This window comes from Eumetopias jubatus, unplaced genomic scaffold, assembly GCF_037043125.1.
Source record: "Eumetopias jubatus isolate StellerSeaLion01/CBP00866 unplaced genomic scaffold, mEumJub1_p1.0 scaffold_15, whole genome shotgun sequence".
Classification (NCBI taxonomy): Eukaryota; Metazoa; Chordata; class Mammalia; order Carnivora; family Otariidae; genus Eumetopias; species Eumetopias jubatus.
In genome coordinates this window covers 58,883,924-58,906,801 of record NW_028274821.1, presented here as the reverse complement: position 1 = coordinate 58,906,801, position 22,878 = coordinate 58,883,924, and the positions used below count along the sequence as shown (strand labels likewise).

General features: G+C 50.1%; 2 protein-coding genes across 3 annotated transcripts; one reads left to right on the top strand and one right to left on the bottom strand.

Moving 5' to 3' along the window:
* Positions 1 to 1,903: 1,903 nt before the first annotated feature.
* CIMIP2B (ciliary microtubule inner protein 2B) lies at positions 1,904 to 3,758 on the top strand. The gene is made up of 6 exons (XM_028115211.2): positions 1,904 to 1,965; positions 2,362 to 2,585; positions 2,675 to 2,868; positions 3,088 to 3,139; positions 3,216 to 3,413; positions 3,670 to 3,758. Exons 1-6 carry the CDS (start codon positions 1,904 to 1,906, stop codon positions 3,756 to 3,758), a joined length of 819 nt encoding a protein of 272 aa, XP_027971012.1.
* Positions 3,759 to 4,350: 592 nt separating this feature from the next.
* On the bottom strand, positions 4,351 to 17,553 carry RUSC2 (RUN and SH3 domain containing 2). 2 transcript variants are annotated; one of them, XM_088018941.1, is made up of 11 exons: positions 15,525 to 17,553; positions 9,389 to 10,051; positions 8,959 to 9,144; positions 8,650 to 8,790; positions 7,475 to 7,551; positions 7,089 to 7,263; positions 6,893 to 6,998; positions 6,137 to 6,183; positions 4,866 to 5,673; positions 4,634 to 4,771; positions 4,351 to 4,552 (listed from the first exon to the last, which is right to left on the bottom strand). In XM_088018941.1, exons 1-11 carry the CDS (start codon positions 17,551 to 17,553, stop codon positions 4,351 to 4,353), a joined length of 4,572 nt encoding a protein of 1,523 aa, XP_087875067.1. The 2 variants fall into 2 exon arrangements, with proteins under 2 accessions (XP_087875067.1, XP_027971010.1); XM_028115209.2 differs by having other exon boundaries at positions 9,389 to 10,018.
* Between the last annotated feature and the right edge of the window lie 5,325 nt (positions 17,554 to 22,878).

Here is a 22,878-nt window from a genome sequence, read left to right as displayed (position 1 = left end):
CATTCCCAGGGCTGGCTCCAAGCTTCCCTGAAGCTCTTGGCTGCTCCACAGAACAAAATTAAGGTTCTGTTAGGAAGAAGGGAGATGGGGGCAGGGGAATGGGTAGTCAGCGTGCAACCAATAGTGTTTGTTACAGAATCCAAAAGTCTAGGTTGTTAACCTTGCCACACTGCTGCTTTTCTGGGTTCTCCCCTCAGTTCCCATCCCCATCTAGCATATTTCCTTAACAGTGAGCCAAGTCTACAACCCCAGCTCTAAATGCCACATACCAAGGCTGTCCTTGGCACAACAGTGAGAAACGTGAAATGTATTCCTTGGGGCCCAGCGCTCCTGTGCAATCCACAAGTTAGGGATGTGTGCTTGGTCAGCGTGGGCATGTCACACTTGGGTGGGGAGAAGAGCAGAGGTTCTGCCTCCTGGAAAGGTGAACTGGCCTGACCCTGACTGACCCAGCCCCAGAGCTGAGTTCCAGTCATGCTGCCCCCCTCTGAGAGCTCTTCTTTCGGGTCCATACTTCTCTGCTCTTAGAATCTGAATTTTTTCTTATTTTTCCCCCTTCCTTACTCCCTCCCTTCCTTCCTCTTTTTTCTTTCTCTCTCTCCTCTTTCTTTTCTTTTTTCTTACTTTATTCCCTTTCTTTCTTTTATAAATAAGCTGTGCAGCCAGTGTGAGGCTTGAACTCACAACCCTTAGATCAAGAGTTGCATGCTCTACCAATTGAGCCAGCCAGGCACCCTATGAATTATTTTCTTAACAAATTCTAATTTGTCCCTAGTCTTAAAACCCAACATTACCATATTTCCTTTCCTTGAACTCCCAGAGTAGAAAAACCCATATCCACTGAATTTACTAACTAGTGACAGGTCTCCTATGTGTGTTAGAAGCTTAGAGAAAATATTAGACAATAGGGAAGAAAATTAAGTTTTAGTAGCTGAGTCCCAGGTGCTGGGGTAAATTCTTTCCCACACTGACTTTATCTTAACAGCACCCTGGTAGGTTAGGTTATTTTAACTTTCACATTTGGGTTTAGGGAATTCACGTTCAGCAGAAGTTAAGTCACCTGCTCAGACAAGGTTAAGGCGACAAGCTAGTAGGAGCCCATGATAGTGTGACCTCAGGCCCATGATCTTTCCCCTCCACCCCCTTTCTGACTTCATGGTCTTTGCTGCTACAAAACACATTTGTATATATTAATTCGAGCCTCACAACAGTAGCAGGGTGAGTCCTGGTATCTACATTTTGTAAAAGGTTCAGAGATACTAAATGACTTGCCCAAAGTCATATGGAGCTTAGCTTTTGCGACTACAGAATATGCCTAGCAGAGCACAGCATTATTTGTTGAATGATAATCCAGATGATGGTGGATATCCAATAAATAATTCTTGTCAAAGTAAAATGATTGAAAAGAAAATGTCACTGCTTAGAGTCTCTAGGTTCCTTTTTCTCCCTGTCACCCCCCCCCCCCCCGGGACCCCTTGGAGACCCTCTCTTCCCAGGCATTCCATCACTTTCAGTCAACACTCACAAAGACTAGCACCCACATGTCTTCAGGCAGGGGGTTTAAGAAGGAAGGGTGGTCCTCTTAAGATAGAGCTGAATGGACCTCACAGTTTTTGTTCTTTCACCTCCCACCTTAGGGCTTCCTTCGCTCCCTGAACGGGAGGAACGGGAGGCCACACTCACACTTTTCCCTACCCCCACGTGGTGGACTGCATTTGTTCTGGAGCAGACCAACCAGTGAGCTCCTGGCCTTGGCCCTGTCAATTACCTCCCTAGTGCCTCCTCCCCTCTCTCCTCCCTTGGCCCCGCCTCCTGCCTCTGGTCCCACCCCACCAACCCTGGACACAGTACACAGCCTAAAGCTTCGGCTCCAAGGGAAACAAAAGGAACTGCCTGGATTCCCATGGCTATGGCCAGCACCTTCATACCAGGGCTGAACCCTCAGAACCCTCATTATATCCCAGGGTAAGACTTCAACCCAGGGCACATCCCTGCTTGCTTCTGGGAATAGGGCTATAAGGACATGGGAGTTGTGCCACGTAGGACGTAGGGGCCAATAGACAAACTGGTATGGTAGGCCCAAGGCTGAGATATTCATGGTGTTGGATGGAAAAGGAAGAGCAAGCGGATAGTGGTAGCTGGGCCTGCCACGAAGCTTTGTGTTGTCTTCTCCATGGTAACAGGGTAACAGCAGAGGGGAAGGGTTGAAAACCCAGAGAGAACTGAGAAATGCCTGCTCCAAATATATACGCAGCCGAATCCAGAAAAAAAACCAGGGCTTTCAGAGGTCTCTGTTTCTATCTCTGCGGGTGGTGGAGCAGGGGGAGTCTAGAGGTGAGCGGGTGAGTCCTGTGCTTACAGGTACACCGGACACTGCCCACTACTTCGCTTCAGCACGGGTCAGACCTATGGGCAGATGACCGGTCAGCTGCTTCGAGGGTTTCCTGGCCTAGCCTGGCCCCCCACCCATCGCACACTTCTGCCTCCCATCCGGCCTCCAGCATCTCCTGAGGTTCCCAGGGGAAGCCTGCCTGTCAGGCGGGGGCATGAAAGGCTTAGCTCCAGCATGATTCCTGGGTACACAGGTATGTACGGACAGTCTGAACAGGTGTCCCCAACCCAGAACGTGTGCCCCAAACACTAAGTGAAATCTTTCTTGCCCCCTCCCACCCAGGTTTTGTACCCCAGGCACAGTTCATCTTTGCCAAGAACTGCAGCCGGGTCTGGGCTGAGGCTCTGAGTGATTTCACTCAGTGGTCTGAGGGACAAGGGGGTCAACAGCTGCCAAAGGAGGCCAAGGGTAAAAAAGATGTGGAGAAAGACCAAGAGCCAAAGCTGGAGCCAGAGCTGGGGCAAGAGGCAGAACAAGTGAGACCAAGAAGGCTGGAGGGGGTCCGGGGGGGTTGGGAGTTGGGGAGCCTGACCTCTGTGTGGGCGGGCCTAGGCAGGGCGGCCATGAGTAGCATGGCTACGGGGTGCAGGGGATGTGGGCTTGACCGCCAGCTCCACCCCCCAGGGAGCTTCTGTTGGAGCACAGGGGCTGAATTGGATAGCCTTACTTTTTCTCTGCCACCTTCTCCTCACAAGGCTTCCCCCTATTCCATGGATGACAGAGATCCTCGCAAGTTCTTCATGCCAGGTGAGAGGAAGTGGCTAATGACCAAAGGCATGGGGAGGCTCCCAGGAGGTCCTGACTCAGTATCCACCCCCCCCAGGCTTCACTGGTTACGTGCCCCGTGCCCGCTTCCTCTTTGGCTCCAGCTTTCCTGTGCTCACCAACCGGGCACTGCAGGAATTTGGACAGATGTACTCAGGGAGCAGACCCCAGAAGGATCCCAAACATCTCCCTCCACTTTCTAGGACCTACCCTCAGAACCTGGGCCTATTACCTAATTATGGGGGCTATGTGCCAGGTGAGGATAGCCCCAGAGGGGACTGGAATATTTGTGTGTGTGTGTGGAATGGGTGGAAGTGGTTGGGGGGGGTTGGAACTGATATGGGGGGGCCCTTGGATCATATGGTTCGGCTTTCTCACTGGGCAGAAAAGGATATGGAGGTAGCTCACAGTGGGAAGCTGGGACCAGATTTTGGAGGGCTTAGGCACTGGCTGAGAAATAAATGGCTCTTCTTGCCACTGGCTACAAGTGACAGACTCTGTTGTCCATACAGGGTATAAGTTCCAGTTCGGGCACACATATGGGCATCTCACCCATGATGCACTGGGCCTCACCACCCTCCAGAAGCAGCTCCTGGTGTAGGTACCTGGACTTCAAGTTCTCTCTTCTCTGTCTTCCTATCTCAGCCATCCCTTTGGAAGGAAGAGAGGTGGGCCCGAGGGGGGTGGGGGGAGGCACAAAGAGAAATGGTTTGGAGGCCGAGCACCTTTTTTATTAATAGGTGTAATAAATAAATAAATAAATACATAAACAGAAGCCTGGGCTCCTCCTCCCTCTTCTGACCACCAGGCACTGGCCACAGCCTATTTACATTTGGGGGCTTAGGGAGCTGGCCCCAATACTGTCACCTCTCCTCCTCACCACCTGGCCTAGGGAACCCTGCAAATGGGCCTCCATAGGGACGTGCTTATCTGTACCTATGGGAGGGCTGGCCCACGTGGGCCGGGGAAATCCTGGCAGCCCAGTGCTGCATCCCTTCCCTCCTTTCCTGGGTGGAGGTCTGGATGAGGTCACTGGGACAGTTAATGGGAAGTAATTAATACTGAGCACAGGGATGTACGGCCCCCAGCTCTCAGTCTATTCTCTGTGGCCAGGCCAGAGGGCTTGGGAAGGGCTCTCAGGCTCTGAGTCAGGGGTTATGAGGGTCCCTGAGGCCACCAGCATGCACAGGGCCTCAGTTTTGGCTGCTTCTGGGGGTTGGACTTGGAGATGGGGTCAAGGTCACATAGGCCAGAGGCACCAGGCCAGTGTCGGGGCCACGGCTGCAGCGCAACCAGTCTCCTCCAGCTGGCCCCAGCACCCGTAGGATATCTCCCTTGCGGAAGCTCAGCTGTCCGGGGCCTGTGGCCAGATGATGGCACAGTGCCTTCACCTCGCTGGGGAAACAACAAATGGAGGTCAGAGAAACCCCACCCAAAGCCAAACCCAGCCCCCCAGTGCTATCTTCCAGGGCTTACCATGGAGGCTTGGAGGGCAAGACCGGAGAGTGTGGCTCCTGCAGGCTCTCCTTGGGCTCTGGCTCTCGGCGGGCACCCACTGTCTGTGCCACCAGTTGGAACATGGACTTGTCCAGGCTCAGCCAGTCGGACGGTAGCCTAGGGGAGAGCAGCCGGGGCTCCGGCTCTGTCTGTGCTCTGGTTTAGATAGGCTCGCCAAATCCCTCTGTCTACACCATGGGCTGCCTCTCACCTGTTTGTGGGCCGGGTCTCCCGCTGAGCCTTTCGGGAGCCAAAGAGGTGTCCCCACTTGATGCCCCCAGGTGAAGGCTCTGAGGCTCCTTCCTCATTTTCTGCTGGGGGGGCAGTGGACCCCTCCCTCTCCCGGCTGCGCCTCAGCTCGGCCAGTACAGAATCAGGGGGGCTCCCCATCCAGAAGGGCCAGCCCCTGTCCCGGCCAAGGGTCTCCTCAGGGGCAGGACAGGCCTCTGCCCCTTCGACTACTCCCTCTCGGGGGGGTGGTCCCCCGCCTCCTGCCCCTCTCTTCTTCTCACTGCTGCTATTGCTGCCACCACGGGGGAACCTAGAGCCCTCAGCTGAGCCATCGATGTAGACCTGGGAGCTCTGCATGAGCTGGTACCACCAGCCAGCCTGCCCGCCTCGGGCCCACCTGCCACGCCCTGAGCCCCCAGCTGCCTCTGCCACCTCTTCTGTCTCCTCTTCCTCCTCATCTTCTCCACCTTCGGGGGCGCCCACACCCTTCACCCGTTCCCCCTGGACCGCCCTGTCCATGTCTCCAGGCCCTTCCTGGCCCCTGGCCCGGGCCAGCTGCAGCGTCGAGTGGGCAGACAGCAGCAGGTCCTGTGACACCCGCAGCAGCTCCTTGTGCTGCCGCTGCTGCTGCCCACTTTGCAGGAGCCGGTGCTGGAACAGCAAATCGAGGCTGAAGGGCAGCAGGGCCAGGGGCTGCAGCAGCAGCAGCAGCTCCTCAAAGAGGCCGGGGCACACGGTATGCGCTGCACTCAGGAAGCCCCACGGCTGGTAGTGGGTCTGGATGATATCTGGGGGAGCAAGAGAGAGGGCCTGAGCCCCACAGAGAAGCACAGCCCGGCCTGGGGGTGGGGGGCCTCCGAGAAGTGGCCCTGGCAGAGCCGCTGCGTACTGTCGCACAGGCGGGGCACTGTGCCCTTGGGTGCATGCCAGTGCCAAAGAGGCCGCCTGACGCTTGTGCAGGTCGTGACCTCCGCAGCCGTAAGTGGCAGCCCCAAGTTCACAGGAGAGCTGTGGGGGTTCCTGGTCACCCTCACTTCCAGATTGCCCGAGTATCCTGCTGGCTCCAAGGCTCTAACACAAGTAGAAGCTGGGGACAGACTGGGCTGGAAGCCCAGGCTCTGAAGACGGAAGCTTGGGCGGTCCCCCTCCCCACCTCTACCATCTGTAAAGAGCCATGCCTCCCTCTTCTGAGCCTCTGAGGTCTGGCCTATATTGAGTTTGCAAGAGAGAGAGTAGCGTTCCGGGCATTACCTTCGTGGTTATAGAGGTGATTAAACCAGAACTCCAGGGACCGGATGCTGTAGGGAAACAGAGAGAGTTGAATCTTGTGTGTAGATAGCCAGATGATAAGGTATAAAGGAGACAGACAGGGGGTCAGACAGAGGCAGAAGTATGGGTGAACATCTCCCTTCTATGGCAGGGATGCTACCTGGTTCGTTTCACGTAAAATAGTTCCGGAAAGTCAGTGAGGGATGATGGGAGGGGGTTAACATGTGATTCACAAGCCAATGACTTCCCTCTAGAATGGAGTTGGAGTTGGCTTGCCTAGGCCCCCAGAAGTCATGGCAGCTACTGAGTGGACATACAGGGTACACATCCCAAAGGGGATGGCCCAGGCCCACACTTGAGAAAGAAGGATACTATGATGTGGATCTCAAGGGGGGCCTTATGGTCAGAGGCAGGATTTGGAAGTAGGGCTGCAATTGAGGGGATCAAGGTGTACAATATCCAGAGAACCAGATTAATTTCCAAATAAGCCAGATTATGGATTTATAAAAGCCAAAGACCATGTTGGTGATCAGTGCCAGAGGGTTGTGGGTGTGGTGGGAAACCAGAGACCTACTGAGAAAGCTGTAACTAGATGGGGAGAAGGTGAGTCTGGGCCCTGGCCACAGAGCCTGCAGATCCCCCTCGGCCTGTCTCAGTCTAGGGAGCCGGTTCCACAGAAGTGGCAGAGCCCGGGGGAGAGGGCTGTGATTTGCCACTCCTGTGGCCCCACACACTCACTTGAGCAGGCCGAGAATGAAGGCGTTGAAACGCATGGTGTGACTGGTGAGCTCCGGGAATTGGCTGACCTTGTTGTAGAGGCCGTGCAGGACCTTGGTGGACGGGCCTGAGAGGAAGCCAGAGTTAGCAGTCACATGCCCAGTCTCCTGAATCCGGATCTCCGCCTGGGGTCCTCATCTTGCTGCCCAGCACTTACCTAGCTGTGTAGAAGCCTCAACCACACTCCACGGCATGTTCTTACGTTGCCCAATGATGACATCTAGCACGAAGGCCTTGAGCCCATCCTCCAGCACAGCCTGGACTGCGGGGCACAAGTACTTCAGAACCAGGTGGCCCACATTGGGGCTCACAGAACTATTCCCGAGCTTTGCCTGTGGATGCAGTAGAGAAGAACAGGGAATCACTGGAAGCCCGACCTTGGTCTTCTCTGACTCTCTTAGGCCTTAGCATGCCTCTCTTGTGATCCCCATCCTCAAGTACCCAGTTCTGGGTTCTAGGTGCAAGAGAGCAGGAGAAGGTGGCAGCATAGAATGGGTGATGGTCAGCAGGGTAGAGTTCAGCTGGCCCCAGTTTTTTGCCTACCTTCACCCCAGGATCCCGGCTTGTGCCAAAATGGGCCACAATGAGGTCCACGGCAGTGTTAACCGCCTTCACCAGCCCTGCAAGTAAGAATTCCATGTGATGGGTTCCTTAGCAAGTCCCTGGGCAACTCAGCTGAGACTGAGCCCTCAGTGGAGAGAGGGAGGGACGTCCACTTTCTCTCTCTCTGTCCCTGCACATGGGTCTCAGTCTTACCGAGGACCAGGCCCTGACCCCTTTCTGTTTTCGCCCAGTTCTCAAGCCCTGTACTGTTGTCACCACCAGTGGACCCATCTCAGCGATTTTACCTTCAAGACCCTCTTACTCCAGTCCTGGATTGAGCTAACGACCCATCTTCTCCGCTCTGAGAAACCAGGCTACTGGCTGCTGGACAAAGTCCAGGGCCACTCACAACAGTGACCGACAAGGGCACCTCTTTGACATGTGCCTTCAGGTGCCCTCTGCTATGCTCTCACGTTGCCAAATCTTTACCTCTCTTCTCAAGCCCTTGGTTCGACCTCACCCAGAGAACAGAGGCCACTGGTCATCAATTCAACTTCTCTGTCTATCCAAAAGACATAACTACATCCTGTCTACCCTCCTGCCCGCCCCCCTCACTCTCTTTCCATCTTGCTCAAGGTTCTTCCCTTTTCCCAGCTTTGAACCCCCCACTCTGCCTCTACAGGGAACTTCAGCTTCATCTTTCTCCCTCCCCACAGCTCCTTCCCTTCAGCCCACAAGATGCTCAACTCTTTCCCCAACATCTCCCTGAAACAGCTTTCTCTTGGTCCAGTGGTCCCTTATTTGCTCAACATCTTAGTAGATGTTACCATCATGCTTACCCAAGCTGTTAGGTCCTGTTGTACTTGGACTCCCCCCATTAGAACACACGGCCATTTATTTATGGCATGGCAGTCTCCCTCACTCTACTTAGCTCCCTGAGGTAAGAGACCGAAGCCTGATTCTCAAGCCTCTGATAAATGACCCTTGTGCATTCAGGCACACTTGTCCTACACGATGCACAGGCTGCTACCTCGTGCCCCAATTCCTGTGCTGATTCCTTCCTAGCACGTGGAGTTCTAGGATAGGGAAACGTTCTGGAGGGCTAGACAGTAGGGCAACAGGCACAATAGGTACCGACAACAGAATTCCTGGCCTGAGCTGGGGGTAACATTCACCTTTTTTCTGAAGCAGGTCAATGGAAATGGCCTCTGAGTTGCCATCTGGGGACAGACAAAACTCAGCTGGAGGCTTCTCAGTCAAGGAAAAGGGGTCTTGGAAGTCAGGGCAGGTCAGTGGTAATGGCTTCACTATTTGACCTGGAAAGAAGAGAAAAATCAATCTCAAGCAACTCTCCTTCCAAGCGCGGCAGTCAGTTCTGTGCCTCATACCCTCTGGGACTCGTTCCCATGGGACTGCCCCTTCTCCAGCCCTGCCCAGCTGCGGTAGAGCCTGCCCTGGGTCTACTGGGCACCTGGCCCACACACCATTCAGCCGGCAGTTCAGATGGCCAGCAGCACTGAAGGAGCCAGGGAACTCAAAGATGGGGTTCCTTCGGGCCAGCCGAGCTTCCTGTGGCCTTCGGTCTAGGCTCCCTGACAATCCAGGGGGCCCTAGTGGGTTCTTCCTCCTGTATTCCCGCCACTTGAGTGCTTGAGGGGATAGGTGGTTGGCTGAAAGCAGAACAGATGAGCAGAAGAGACGGGCAAGAGTTAGCAGGAGACAGCATTTCACATCCACCCAGTGCGGTCATATAAAATATGAGGGCTGGGAGTGCTTGGATATTATCCACAGGTGCTGGGGAAGGAGATGTAAACATTTTAACCCCTTACCCCAGGGTGGGGTATAAGAAAGCATCCAAAGGTGGGGGGGGGGGGTTCGGGTAGAAATGCTTGCGGTGGAGGATAAAGCTCATACCGTTATTGGGCCTGGAGGCCATGCTGCCCTCACCACCTCCCCGGGCTAGACTTTCTGCTCGACTGAGGCTAGATCTCCAGGAGCCCAGAGGAGGCAAGCTTCCTGTTCCATGGAGACGGTACTCAGCCAAGGTCAGTATCTTCTGATCCTCCTTCTGTGGCTGCTGGAAGGTGGCAGGCCGGGCAACAGGAGGACAGGAGTGGCTCCATGGGGGTGGGCTTTCTGTGGCTGTGGCCTGCTCTGGAGGAGGGGAGCACGAGGTGGAAGCAGAAGAGTCGGTGCTGGGCCCAAAGGGGCCAGCACTGCGGATCGGGGAGTAGCTACCCAGGGGTGACGGCCGTGAGGTTTCTGGCTCAGGCCCAGCTTTCCTGGCCCCTCTGTTGGTGGGTGCCTGTGACTCCCCTGAGGGAGCTAAGGCTGGGACTGGAGCAGTAGGGGCAGCCAGGGGGGCAGGCTGCTGTGCACGGCTGCAGCCAGACAGGCTGTAGAGCTGGGAAAGGCTGTGGAGGGCGCGGGCCTTGGCCAACTGCTTCGGGAAGTGGTGCTGGAACACGAAGGGCTGGATGGGCAGCGTGGTTGGCCTCTGCTCCTTGCTGTAGCGAAGGACTGGTCGGCTCTCCGCACCGCCGCCTGTGGCGACAGTGATGGAGGAGGAATCAGACAGACCCTGGGGCCCCCAGGAGAGGAAGCAAAGAAGCAGCCGGATGATGCTCACTGGGGAGAGGGGAAGAGATGGGCAGGACCTGGCTTGTAGGAACTGAATGGGGTAAGGGCAATCCTAGTTCGGGAATATGACAGTGTGCCTCCCATCTTTTGTAAAACCTTTTCTATTGTTTTTATGATGCTGAACTCTCTTGCACTCTTGACTATTCACCCCATCTTCATTTTCTTGACTTCAAGGGTGGGTGTATCTTAAGGCTCCATTCTTAGATCTCCCTTTACACTTTCTTCCCTGCATTGTTCAAGTTCAGGCATTCATACAGATGACTCCCGAACCCACAGTTTTAGCCCCCACCTTCCCCTTAATCCCTGGATCATTCTGCTTTCACTTAAAATTTGCTATTTTGGGACACCTGGGTGGCTCAGTCGTTAGGCGTTTGCCTTCAGCTCAGGTCATGATCCCAGGGTCCTGGGATCGAGCCCTGCATCGGGCTCCCTGCTCAGCGGGAAGCTTGCTTCTCCCTCTCCCGCTCCCCCTGCTTGTGTTCCCTCTCTTGCTGTGTCTCTCTCTGTCAAAGAAATAAATAAAATCTTTAAAAAATTTTTGCTATTTTAAGGGTGCCTGGGTGGCTCAGTCAGTTAAGCATCCGACTCTTGATTTCAGCTCGGGTCACGATCTCAGGCTCTGTGTTGGGCGTGGAGCCTACTTAAGATTCTCTCTCTCCCTCTGGGGTGCCTGGGTGGCTCAGTCGGTTAAGCCTCTGACTCTTGGTTTTGGCACAAATGATCTCATGGGTAGTGAGATCAAGCCCCATGTTGGGCTCTGCACTCAGCAAGGAGTCTGCTGGAGATTCTCTCTCCTTCTCCCTCTGCCCCTCCCCCCACTCGCTCACTCTCTCTAAAATAAATAAAATCTTAAAAAGAAAAAGATTCTCCCTCTCTGTCTGCCCCTCCCCCTAAACATTTGCTTTTTGTTTATTTTATTATTTTTTTAAGATTTTATTTATTTATTTGATAGAGAGAGACACAGCAAGAGAGGGAACACAAGCAGGGGGAGTGGGAGAGGGAGAAGCAGCCTCCCCACTGAGCAGGGAGCCCGATGCAGGGCTCGATCCCAGGACCCTGGGATCATGACCTGAGCCGAAGGCAGACGCTCAACCGACTGAGTCGTCCAGGCGCTCCCAAAATTTGCTATTTTAAAGCAATTCATCTATCACCTTTCCCCTGATGACTTCCATTTCTGACGATGGCAGAACCACCATTTCCTTTGTTTCTAAGGCCTAAAGAGTTGGAGTAAAGGTCACAGATATTCAGGGTAAGATGTTATTTACTTCAAGCTTTTGCTCATCATTGCCTGTCTCCACTAAAGCTGACTCATTTCATTCTTAAGCAAATCTAACCATAATATTTCTTCATTTGCAGCAGGAATCAGCCTCCTGTCACCCCTGTCAACCCCATTCCCACTCTTTCACGATCCTTGCATTGGAGCCTCAGGGTCCACATTTGCTCCCTCTACACAGAGTTGTGATCCCCAAGGAGAGGACCATCTCCTGTTCTTTCAGCCAATCTTCAGGTCAGTGTCTCTCAAGACACAGGGCTCAGAACTAACAAAACTCCAGGACACTGCACAGCCAGATTGTCTGTGAGTTGTGCTTCTTAAAAAAACCACTGTGCACACTGTAAACATCTGCGTGACACAAGGTGGCGCTAGAAGCTTCTACGAAGCCAGAAACCCTGGGTGTGGCTCACTGAGCACAACTCTGGCTCAACAAATTTTTGAGACAGGAATTAATACCCTTACCTGACAGCTCAGGGTATTGGAAATTTAGAGACATTAAGTCATTTGCCCAAGGTCACACAACTAGGAAGTGGCAGAGCTAGAATTCGGCTAAGCCAGAGTCTGACTTAGGGGCTAATGTTCTCTTTATCACATTGCACTACATAGGAAATGGTATCCCTCATCTTTCCCCATTTATTTACTTCATTGAGTCTTAAGGGGATAGTGATCACAACCCCATCAGGGAGGGGTTTCAGAATCACTCCCAGGGGACATGTTCAAAATATACCCTCCTGTCATCCCCAATCTGTGCTTAGAGAGCAACCTTTGTCATTCTCCCTTGCTTACTATGCTCCAGCCACACTTCCTTCTGTCCTTAAACATGCCAAGTTCATTAACATCTCAGGATCTTTTTTACCTGCTGTTCTGCCTGGAATCAACTCATCATTCAGGCATCAGCTCAAACATCACCTCCTCAGTGGTGACCACCCCAGTCCCTCTGACAAGTCATACTCTGTCTCATCATCCTGTTTTATTTTCTTTTTAGCATTTTATCACTATTAGAAATTATCTTGTTTTTTGTCTATTACTCCTCATAAGGGCTCCAAAAAAGCAGTGTTTTTGAATTGTTCATTGATGTATCCCCAGTACCTAGAATAGAGCCCAGTATATAGTAGGTACTGAATAAATATTTGTTAAATGAATGAATCCCCACTGTCACCCTTGGCTCAGGCTAGTCTCGCTGCATCCAGATCTTCTTACATAAATCAGATTGCTTCCTAAAATACCAGTTTTATCCCCTGTGACCCTACTGCCCACAGAATAAAGTCTAAGCTTCTCAAATAGGTATCCACACCTGCCACCAATTAGACTGCTCTCCCCTCAAACTCCCACACCTGCCATTCTCATTGACCCCACTCTTTCCATCCCATTCCCATCTTTAAGTACACAGCCTTTCCTGCTAGGAACGCCGCCTGCCTTTCCATTTATTTAAATATAAAATTCCAAGGCTGAACTGACTCTGGCTTTCAGATTAGGCCTTCCCAACCATAGCTTTATTATACCCGCTATATAAAGTATGTTTGAATTAGACTGTTTATTTCTAGTCTTTAAAAAATCCTCCCTAAGTCCCCAGGATAGGGTTTGAGTCAGGTTTGAGGCAGAGGAATGAGATCAGAGAAGAAGGAGGGGCCTGACCTGGGGAGTGGGTCTCAGTTTTGTCCCCAGGGAATACAAAGACTAAGGTTTCTCACTTTTCTATGTGACAGCCCTTGAGAAAATCAGAGACCACATTCACCCAAGTCTGCTGTTCTGTAGGTGACACAGCCCCAGTCCCTCAGTTTCTTCTTAAAATGGAACCCAGAACTTGCAGGTGAGCACTAACTGATTCAGAGGAGTAGAGGACCATCAGCTTCCCCCTTCTGGAGTCTATCAGTGAAGACAGTCATTTTAACTATTTGGAAGCCCTTCCAAACTGCTGACTCATTCTGAGAGTGCGATCAATTAAATACCCCAGATCAACCCAAGTACAGCTTACCTATCAAACTTCACACTGGTCCCTGCTGTTTTGTTTTGTTCTTTCCAGATTTGGTAAGATCTTTTTGAACAGTTGACTCTGCTGCTCTCAAAGAGATCTCAGCTTCTTTTGTCATTCATGAATTCATTGAATTGTCATTCATTAATTAAAAAAAAAAACGTATAGAATTGGGAGAAGAGCCCTGTGGGAGATCACTGGAGACTTATGGAACAGAATAGCATCTCTATACGGAAAGTCTTATCCAATAAAAAAACACACAACACTTTTAATGCCTCTCCCATCACCGACCAGGATTGTTCTTGCCCTCAGAATGCCAGCCACAGCATCCCCTGTGCCTAGAAATACCCACCAGACAGTGAAGTCTAAGAAGGGAGTGGGTTCCAAAGGACTCTGGCCAATCTCTGCTGTTTCTGACCCTCCTCCTCCCTGGAGACCTCCCCTTTCATCCTCCACCCCAAGGGCAGCTCCTCTGTGTCCTTTTAGGAGTGTGAAGTCTTCTGAAGCTATGATCTTCCCAACAGCAGAGATTACACCATTTATGGTTTTTTAACCCACTTCTTTTGAGAAGCCATTGGACCAACCTGAGCCTACAGCATAGCATATTCCCCTTTATCTCCCTTTCCCCTGCTTTCTCTCTCCTTCCAAACCCTCTGAGATCTGGCTTCCCCCCCTGCCCCCCCCCACTACTCCCAAATGTTGTTTTCGGGATTCTTCAGCCTTAATGTTAGTGATTTCTCTTCAAAACTTTGTTGAACCTAACTCTTTTTTTGAAACTTTCTCCTCCTGTAGTGCCTGTGCCTTCACTCTCCCCTGGTTTTCCTCCTATTTTCCTAATTCTTCTCAGAACCTTTGAGTGTTGCTCTGCTCACCCTTAAATCATTGCATCCTCAGGGCCCTCTGTCCTTGTTCCCTTTACAACTCCACACACTCTCCCTAGGTGCTCTCATCCACTCAAAGCTTCAACTACCTCTGTTATTCTGATGACTCTGATCTTGGCGGTCTCCTGACCCCCAGGGCATCCTTTCCAATCCACCTTTCCCCCAAACAACCAGTGATCTTTCTAAAATGCAAAAAAAAAAAACAAACCCATGCCACTAAGCTGTTAAAAAACAAAATGCCACTTCCCTGATTAAAATCCTTCAGTAGTTCCATCCATACCCCACCATGGCTATACCAAATTATTTGCAGTTTCTGGAAAGCATCAAGTTATTCTGCACCTTGTTGGTTTTATACAGACTACTGTATGAACCTAGAATGTTCTTCTCACAAGTCTCCACAAAGCCTATTCCTCATCCTCTTTCTAGACTGGTTTTAAATATAAATTCTGTTAGCACTCCTTCTCTGACATTTTAGTCTTTCTAGAGAGCCCTCTCATAGACCAGTACTGGACACCGTCATCTCTGGTTTTTGTTTTTAAGTAGGCTCCAATGCAGGGCTTGAACTCATGATCCTGAGATTGAGACCCGAGCTGAGATCAAGGGTGGGCAGCTTAACCAACTGAGCCACCCAGGCACTCTCCCCCCTCCCCCAACTCTGTTTTTAATTATGTTTCCTTTTCTGTTTTCATCCTTAGTCAGAATTCCTTGAGGCTAGAGACTGTCTCTCACATCTCTCCATCACCAACATTTAACATAGAGCATTTATAAAACAATTATTTAAATGTAATAAAATAAACAGGGAAAGAGCGGGGGCCCAGGAGGCTTAAGTGTCTGCTTTCAGGCTCTTTGAAAAGCCGCAACAATCACTGATCAAAGAATGGACTTCACTGACTCAGTGTGGTTTGCCTAAGGGACATATCCCTTAAGCACTGCAAATTCCTAAATGTCCCAAACTAAACTTGGGCTTTATCCCTTTTCCAGGAAATGCACTTTACAGCAGTGTCTGTGGTCCCTATCCACGTACCATCATCTTTCCAGGCAACCAGGCTTATAATCACAATCGTCTGCGTACTTCCTTTCCCAATATATCAGTCTCTGAGTCCTGATTATTTCAGTGTATTTTTTATCTTTCCCATTACAACTGTTGGACGTGACCTGGACTGGAAAGATGATGGATCTAGGCTGAGGAACCTTTAGTGGTTATGGACGGGGTGGTTGCCAGGGCCCTATCACTGAGGAGGCCGTGCATATATTCTGGTGTTCTCCAGCCTGTAGGTTCCTTACCGTCAGCTCTAGCTCTTGCATCCTTCTGGGTATGGCTGTTGGCTGGGCTCCCTGGGAGAGCAGGCCCTGGATCCATCAGCTGGGCCAGGGGGCCTTGCCCAGCAGCTCTGAGGCTAGCAGGTGGCATCTCACTGGCCTGGGGGCCCTGACAGACCTGGGTGGACCAGGGCTCTGGGCCAACTAGGCCCATGCCCGGCCCTGAGGGCACGGGCGGCAGGCTATGACTACAGTGAGTACCCTCGCCCAGCGGGCCCGCCCTATCTTGCTGGGCTTCCTGGATGGGTGAGAACTCCTGGGAGGAGTCCCCAACGCTCACTCGAAGCGGCGGGGAGCCAGAGCCTGCAGCTTTCTTCCGGCCCTTGGCGAGCTCAGCAAAGGAGGTGACCCGCCGAGGTGGGGAGCCAGACCCAGCGAGGGCTGCAGGACCCTCACTCAGGCGCACTGGGCAACTCAGCATGCGCTCCAGTGAGCCCAGGCGGACAGGAGGGCTGCGCGCCAGGCTGCGATCACAGCTTCGAGAGCGCTGACGTCCAGTGCTGAGGTTGGGGGGTGAGCTGTTGGTATACACTTGCCCCTCGATCACGGTGGGGCCCACAGGTGCCGCTGCTTCCACCGAGGAACCCACCACTCCTTGTTCCTCTGGCTGGACTTCTGGCCTCTGGAATAGGTAATACTCAGAGGGCTGGCTGGGGCCAGGGTCTGCGCCGGGGCCTGGCGCAGGGCTTATCTTGGTGTGTTCCTCAGAGCAGCTGGTGATGGAAGAGCCAGCTGGGCTTGGGGATGACTGGGAGGACAGGTCACAGGTGACAAGTTTATAGTAATTCTGTGTGGCCACAACAAGACGGGCCTGGCTCTGGAAGCAGGCCGTGAGGTCAGCCACACCTGGGCAGGGCTCACAGTGTGGGCGGTAGGAGTTGCAGTTGGCATCGAGCTCGGGAGATGAGGCATGAGGACAGCCGTAGCTCCCTTCCCTTCCTCCGCTGTCGGGGTGGTGGGACTCACAGGACATCTTGGACTCGGCTGGGGAGGGCTGCAGGTCCAGATAGAAAGCGCCAGGGTCTGAGTGGCTGCAGAAGGAAGAGTTGCTGCACGACTGAGGGGCGGCGTTGAGATTGGCGCGGGAGTTGCCATGCATCTTGTTGTAGAGGGTGCTGAAGGTGACCAGCACGCCCTCCGAGCTGTTGCAGGAGGAGTCACTCGCATAGCCCATGGACTGGTCAGCCGCCTCGGACTGACTGGAGGCGCTACTGCAGCGGCGGTGCTGAGGCCCCGAGCCCGAGCATCCTGGATTCCTCGGGGACTCATCTGAACTGAGCTTCCAGTCCTGATCAAAGGAAAAGCCCGACGTATCGCTGGCTCCACCCCCACTGCCACTCCCACCAGGTCCCCCACACTCGTCCAGCTCCATGGTCTCTGCTTCCAGGTCTGGCCGGCAGCAGTGGCTAGTGCTGCAGTGCTGGGGATCCAAGGTGGCCCTTGGCTCCTGTTCCTGCCCCTCCACTACTCCAGCTCGACTACGTGTTGCCCCCCACGGCCTGCCTGCCCTAGGGCCAGGTGGTGGCAGCTGGAAAGAGGACAGATGGAAGGTGGGCTGACTGGCCCCGTGCAGGTGGAAGGACTGCTGGGTGGCACCATCACCAATGCTGTCATCACAGAGGTCACCAAGTCCTGGCTCAGCCACACCCTCCTGCAGCAGGAAAGGATTGTGTCGTTTAGGGGCCCCAGGGCCTCTTCCATCCCGAACCCTACTCTTCGTGCTGTCTGCAGGCCGTGTGGACCCCCCTGGGGCAGAGTGCAGACTGTTGTACAGCAGCGAGTCAGCTTGTCCTAGGTCTTGATCAGGCTGGGTGATGCCCAGGTCAGGGGGGCAGAAAGGATTGGATCTTGTGCTGCTACTACCTCCACTTGCCCCTGCACAGCACTGCCTGTCTGGGACTTGACAGTGCACCAGGGGGATGTGGTGGACGATGAGGGTCTCTCCAGTCAGCTTTGGGGGACTATCCATTCTGGAAATTTCGAACAAGGGCATCAACAGCACCAGACACTGCCCCCGGAGCCCAGTGGGGCAGAACACATTTCATCAGGAGAGCTTGGCACCTGGAGAGAGAGGGAAAGAAAGGGAACCTAATGTCACCTCCCTGGAAGTCAGGGACATGCCCTTCCCCATAGCATTTTCAGATGGAGAAGAGCCCAAGAGGAGAAACGACTCAGAGGCAGGATGGAGCCTGATCACACAGCCCGACAAGGCCGGGCTTCCCTGCCCTACTTTTTGCACTGCACGGGTCCAGCTCTTGAGTGCCCCCTTCATTGGCCGTGCGTCCACTTGTGACAAAAGGCAAACTCATTTTCATGCCACCTACAAAGGTCTGGGGGATCTCAAGGACAACACTTTCTCCTTTTCCTTCAAGGACAAGTTCTTAGCAGTAAATGATGACTAGTCCCAAGTACAAAAAAAGTATGAATAGTACCTAACTTAGAAAAATCATCTAGGATGACTGAAAGGGTGCTCGGCACTGAGGAGGACAGAGAGATGCCTTAGACCCAGCTACAGCTTGCAAGCTCTCAGATTAGTGGAAAATCATGCAGATGAACTATATCATGTACTCATAGCAATATGCTATTAATTTTGGAAGAAAACTATTTTTAAATTATTCTGTATTGTTTGCCCCCATGTCACCTCATTTTCTCCTCTGAGCCCCAGAATGCTCATCCCTCTCTGCTGGCTATGGGCTAATGATCCTCACTCTCCCTACTACTGTCCTGGAGCTGCTTCTTTTTTTTTTTCTTTTTCTTTTTTCAAGATTTTATTTTTAAGTAATCTCTGCACCCAACATGGGGCTGGAACTCAAAACCCCGAGATCAAGAGTCACATGCTCCACCAACTGAGCCAGCCAGGCGCCCCTGTCCTGGAGCTTCTTGAATACAGAGACCGAGTTGGTCATTAGAGTGACTTGACCACAAGTATGGGTGATGCCAACCTCTACCTTCTCACTGAGGGAGTGGGTGTCTATTTCTATCTCTTGTATCACTCAGGCACACAGAAGTCCTAGCAAACATGATAGGCATAATACATTCTTGTCCAGCTCAGGATACAGATCTTCTGAAGTGCCCAAATTCTGTCCATTTTCAGTTCAGAACTTTCACTATGGGGGTCCCCTAGAAAGTCCTCTCTTCCCAGTTTTTCCTCCAATAGGCTAAGGTAAAGCTCTCTCCTATTTAAGGTCTCCTGGCCCCAAGCACACAGAACCCGTTCTGAGCTTCTCTGGTCTGCTGACTGGACTGCGACAGAACGGCTTCCTCAAATTCTAGTCTCCTGTGCTACCAAATTCAAGTCCTAATAGTCCTTGCTTGCTCAGACTCCTCCTATCTAATTTCTGCTAATTCATTCATTTCTCTTCCTTCCCTTTTTATTCCCGTCATTTTCCTTCCACCCACTGTGAATCTAAATTCTTCAATGCCTAAGTTTTCCGCCATTTAGTTGAATGCTTAATACCACCAATTTTTAAAAATTTAACTCAGATTACAGGATCACAGCTCTTCATGTGGAGTACAGAAAAGACCTAGGCAAGTCACACATGCTCAAGGACATGAACAGGCAATACATAAATGAAAAAATTCAAGTGGCTGAAATAAATAAGTGTGTGAGGAATTCAGTTTTAAAAATTCTTTTATAAATTAAATTACATCAAAATTAAAAAGCAAGTGTTTATCCTCTCCCTTCCCTTTTCTTTCTGAGAGGAAGACTTCCTTGTTGGACTCCAACCCTTTGGGAATTGACTGGGGATAGATAATGAGTCGATATAGAGAAAGGTAGAAACCAGAGAGGCTAAACCGAGCTGCAAGGTTTGAGTTCTAGAAGAAAACATGGGAATAAACATTTGTTATCTTGGATTGGGTGATGGTTTCTTAGATATGACACCAAAAGCACAAGTGACAAGTGAGAAAATAGAGAAGGTGGACATCATAAAAATTAAAAACCTTCGTGCCTCAAAGGATACCATCAAGAAAAGACAACCCACAAAATGGGAAAAAATATTTGCAAAGAGATTACTGATCAAAATATATGAACTCTTAGAACTTGGGGCGCCTGGGTGGCTCGGTTGTTAAGCGGCTGCCTTCGGCTCAGGTCATGATCCCAGGGTCCTGGGATCGAGCCCCACATCGGGCTCCCTGCTCGGAGGGAAGCCTGCTTCTCCCTCTCCCACTCCCCCTGCTTGTGTTCCCTCTCTTGCTGTGTCTCTCTCTCTGTCAAATAAATAAAATCTTAAAAAAAAAAAGAACTCTTAACAACTCAACAATAAAAAGACATATAACTCAATTAAAAACTGGGCAAAGAACTTGAATAGACATTTCTCCAGAGAAAACTTACAAATGGCCAATAAACACATGAAAAGATGCTCAACATCATTAGTCATTACAGAAATGAAAACCACATTGAGATACCACTTCATCCCCACCATGATGCCTAAGATAAAAGACAGACAGTAACAAATGTTGGTGAGGATGTGGAGATATTGGAATTCTCAACCTTGCCGGAGGCATGGTAAAATGGTGGAGCCATTTTGGAAAACCAGTCTGACAGTTCCTTAAAATGTTAAACATACAGTTACCATATCACCCAGCAATTCTACTCCTAGGTATATACCCAAGAGAAATGGAAACACATGTTCACACAAAAGTTTGTATATTAATATTCATAGCAGCATTCAAAGTAGCCAAAAAAAGTTGGAGCAAGCCACTGTCCATTAACAGATGAATGGATAAACATAATGTGATAGATGGGCACCTGGCTAGCTCAGTTGCTAGAGCATGTGATTCTTGATCTCAGGGTCTAAAGTTCAAGCCCCACACTGGGTGCAGAGCTTACTTTATTTTTTAAATTTGGTTTCTCTTTTTTCTTTTCTTTTTTTAAGATTCTATTTTTAAGTAATCTCTTCACCCAAAGTGGGGCTTGAACCAACAACCCTGAGATCCAGAGTTGCGCGCTCCACCAACTAAGCCAGCCAGGTGCGCCAGTGTAGATAGATAGGTGATAGATAGATAAATAAATAGTTAGATAGACAGCTAAAGCTGCAACAAAAAAACTGATGTTAAGAAAATAATTTGATATATACATGCAACAGAATATTATTTAGCAATAAAAGGAATCAAGTAGTGATCCATGCTACAATATGAATCAACCTCAAAAAGGTAAGTGAAAGAAGCCAGTCATAAAAGGCTTCTTTGTATGATGTTGTATGATTCCATTTATATGAAATGTCCAGAATAGGCAAATCCACAGAAACAGAAAATAGATTAGTGGTTGCCAGGGACTGGGGGACTGGGGAATGGGGAGTGACTTCTAATGGGTAATGGAGGTTCTTTCTGGGGTGATGAAAATGTTCTGAAATCAGACAGTGGTGATAATTATGAAAGTCTGAGTAAAACCAAAACTACAGATTTTTGTGGTACGTGAATTATATCCTAACAAAACTGTTATTTAAAGCCTTTTTTAAAATAGAAAAAAAAGATTAAGATTTATGAGAAGAGGAAAGGAGAGGTGAGGAAGGGAATGGGTATTGAGTGGTGGAGGGGATTGGGCATTTTCAGAGATAAGCTGAGAAGGAAAAAAGAGAGAAAGCTGCCTTAAAGTATGGGATACTGTTGAGAGAAATAAAGAGGATTTTTAGGAAGTTTAGCTATGGAGTACATGAGATAATTTTCCCTTCACTCCGCCCCATCTCTTCTCTTCCTTCACCAAGAAAACTTGGGTTCAAATAAAAATGCCACAAGGGTAACAGAAAGTTGGAAACAACCTCAAATTCCAGTAATAACAATCAATAAAAAAGTACAGAGCAGAGTATCATTAAAATAATGTGTTAATATGATTGCTGACTTGGGAAAATGTTCACAAAATATTAAGTAAAACTGCAGATTACAAACAGCATATAGAGTATGACACCATTTTTGTAAATAAATATATGTCTTTATGTGTCTTAGTCTGTTCAGGTTGCTATGACCAAACATCTCAGACTACGTGTCTTGTAAACAGCAGAAATTTATTTCTCATAGTTCCAGAGGCTGGGAAGTCCAAGATCAAGGTGCCAGAATGGCTGCGTTCTGCCCTCTTCCTTGTTCAGAGCTGGCACCTTCTGGCTGTGTCCTCACATTGTGTAAGGGACAAGGGATCTCTCTGGAGCCTGTTTTGTAAGAGCACTAACGCCATTCATGAGGGCTTTGTCCTCATTAGCTAACCGCCTCCCAAGGCCCTACCTCTTACTACCACTGCTTTTGGGGGTTAGGATTCAACATATGAGTTTTGGGGGACACAAATATTCAGACCATAGCAATATGCATGAAAGAAAATTTGAAGGCATATACAACAAAATATTAATAGTGCTTATCTCTGTTGAGTGATTTTGGATTATTTTTAATTTTACTCTTTCTGTTTCATCTGTATTTTTAAATTTTTACTTAAAATTCAATTCATTAACATATAGTGTATTATTAGTTTCAGAGGTAGAGTTCAGTGATTCATCAGTTGCATATAACACCCAGGGCTCATTACATCACGTGCCCTCCTTAATGCCCATCATCCAATCACCCTATCCCTCTACCCACCTCCCCTCCAGCAACCCTAGTCATCTATATTTTCTAATTTGTATATAATATCTATTATGTACATAATTTAAACAGTTTTGTTTTCTCTCTCTCTCTTTCTTTTAGAGATGGGGGGCAGAGGGACAGGGAAAGAGAGAGAGAGAATCTTAAACAGGTTCCACACCCAGCATGGAGGCTGACACAGGGCTTGATCTCACAACCCTGAGATCATGACCTGAGCTGAAGTCAAGAGTCAGACGCTTAACCGACCAAGACACCCAGGTGCCCCATTTTGTTTTCTTTAAACAACACAGATACTGTGGGTTCAGGGCTTGGAGAGGGCGGCTTCCCCTTACATATAGTACTAGGTTTCCGCAAAGTCCAGGCTATCATCTGAGCCCTGGACTAAAAGGAGCATAGAAAACTGTCTCGTACACATAGCAGTAATTTTAGGAGTACCTATGGGCTACATCCATCACTGGATCTTCTGTGAATACCACCCCCCCCCCCTTAAAGCACCATTTTCAAGCAGCATTCACAAATAAAATATACACACATAAGAACTTATGATTCGATCCACAAAACTATTACGGAGTCACACATGCTTTGAAATGGAAAAGCATAATGACACAGAATCTAGAAGGCTGATCCTCTAAATCAGGGATAAAGAATAAATGGATACAGAAGATGATGAAGAAACTTTGGCTGGAAGGTACAGACAGTTATATTATAATGTTGTTTAGGTATCTGTCCCTCAGACTAGAGTTCATTCCCT

Excerpts from the sequence above, each read along its gene's own strand:
- CIMIP2B (XM_028115211.2), top strand. The coding sequence starts at position 1,904 with ATGGCTATGGCCAGCACCTTCATACCAGGGCTGAACCCTCAGAACCCT. Across the intron at positions 2,869-3,087 it reads TGGGGCAAGAGGCAGAACAA|GCTTCCCCCTATTCCATGGA; the intron begins GTGAGACCAAGA and ends TCTCCTCACAAG. Across the intron at positions 3,414-3,669 it reads TTATGGGGGCTATGTGCCAG|GGTATAAGTTCCAGTTCGGG; the intron begins GTGAGGATAGCC and ends TTGTCCATACAG.
- RUSC2 (XM_088018941.1), bottom strand. The coding sequence starts at position 17,553 with ATGCCCTTGTTCGAAATTTCCAGAATGGATAGTCCCCCAAAGCTGACT. Across the intron at positions 7,552-8,649 it reads TGACCTGCTTCAGAAAAAAG|GGCTGGTGAAGGCGGTTAAC; the intron begins GTGAATGTTACC and ends TCTTACTTGCAG. Across the intron at positions 5,674-6,136 it reads TCACCTCTATAACCACGAAG|ATATCATCCAGACCCACTAC; the intron begins GTAATGCCCGGA and ends TTGCTCCCCCAG.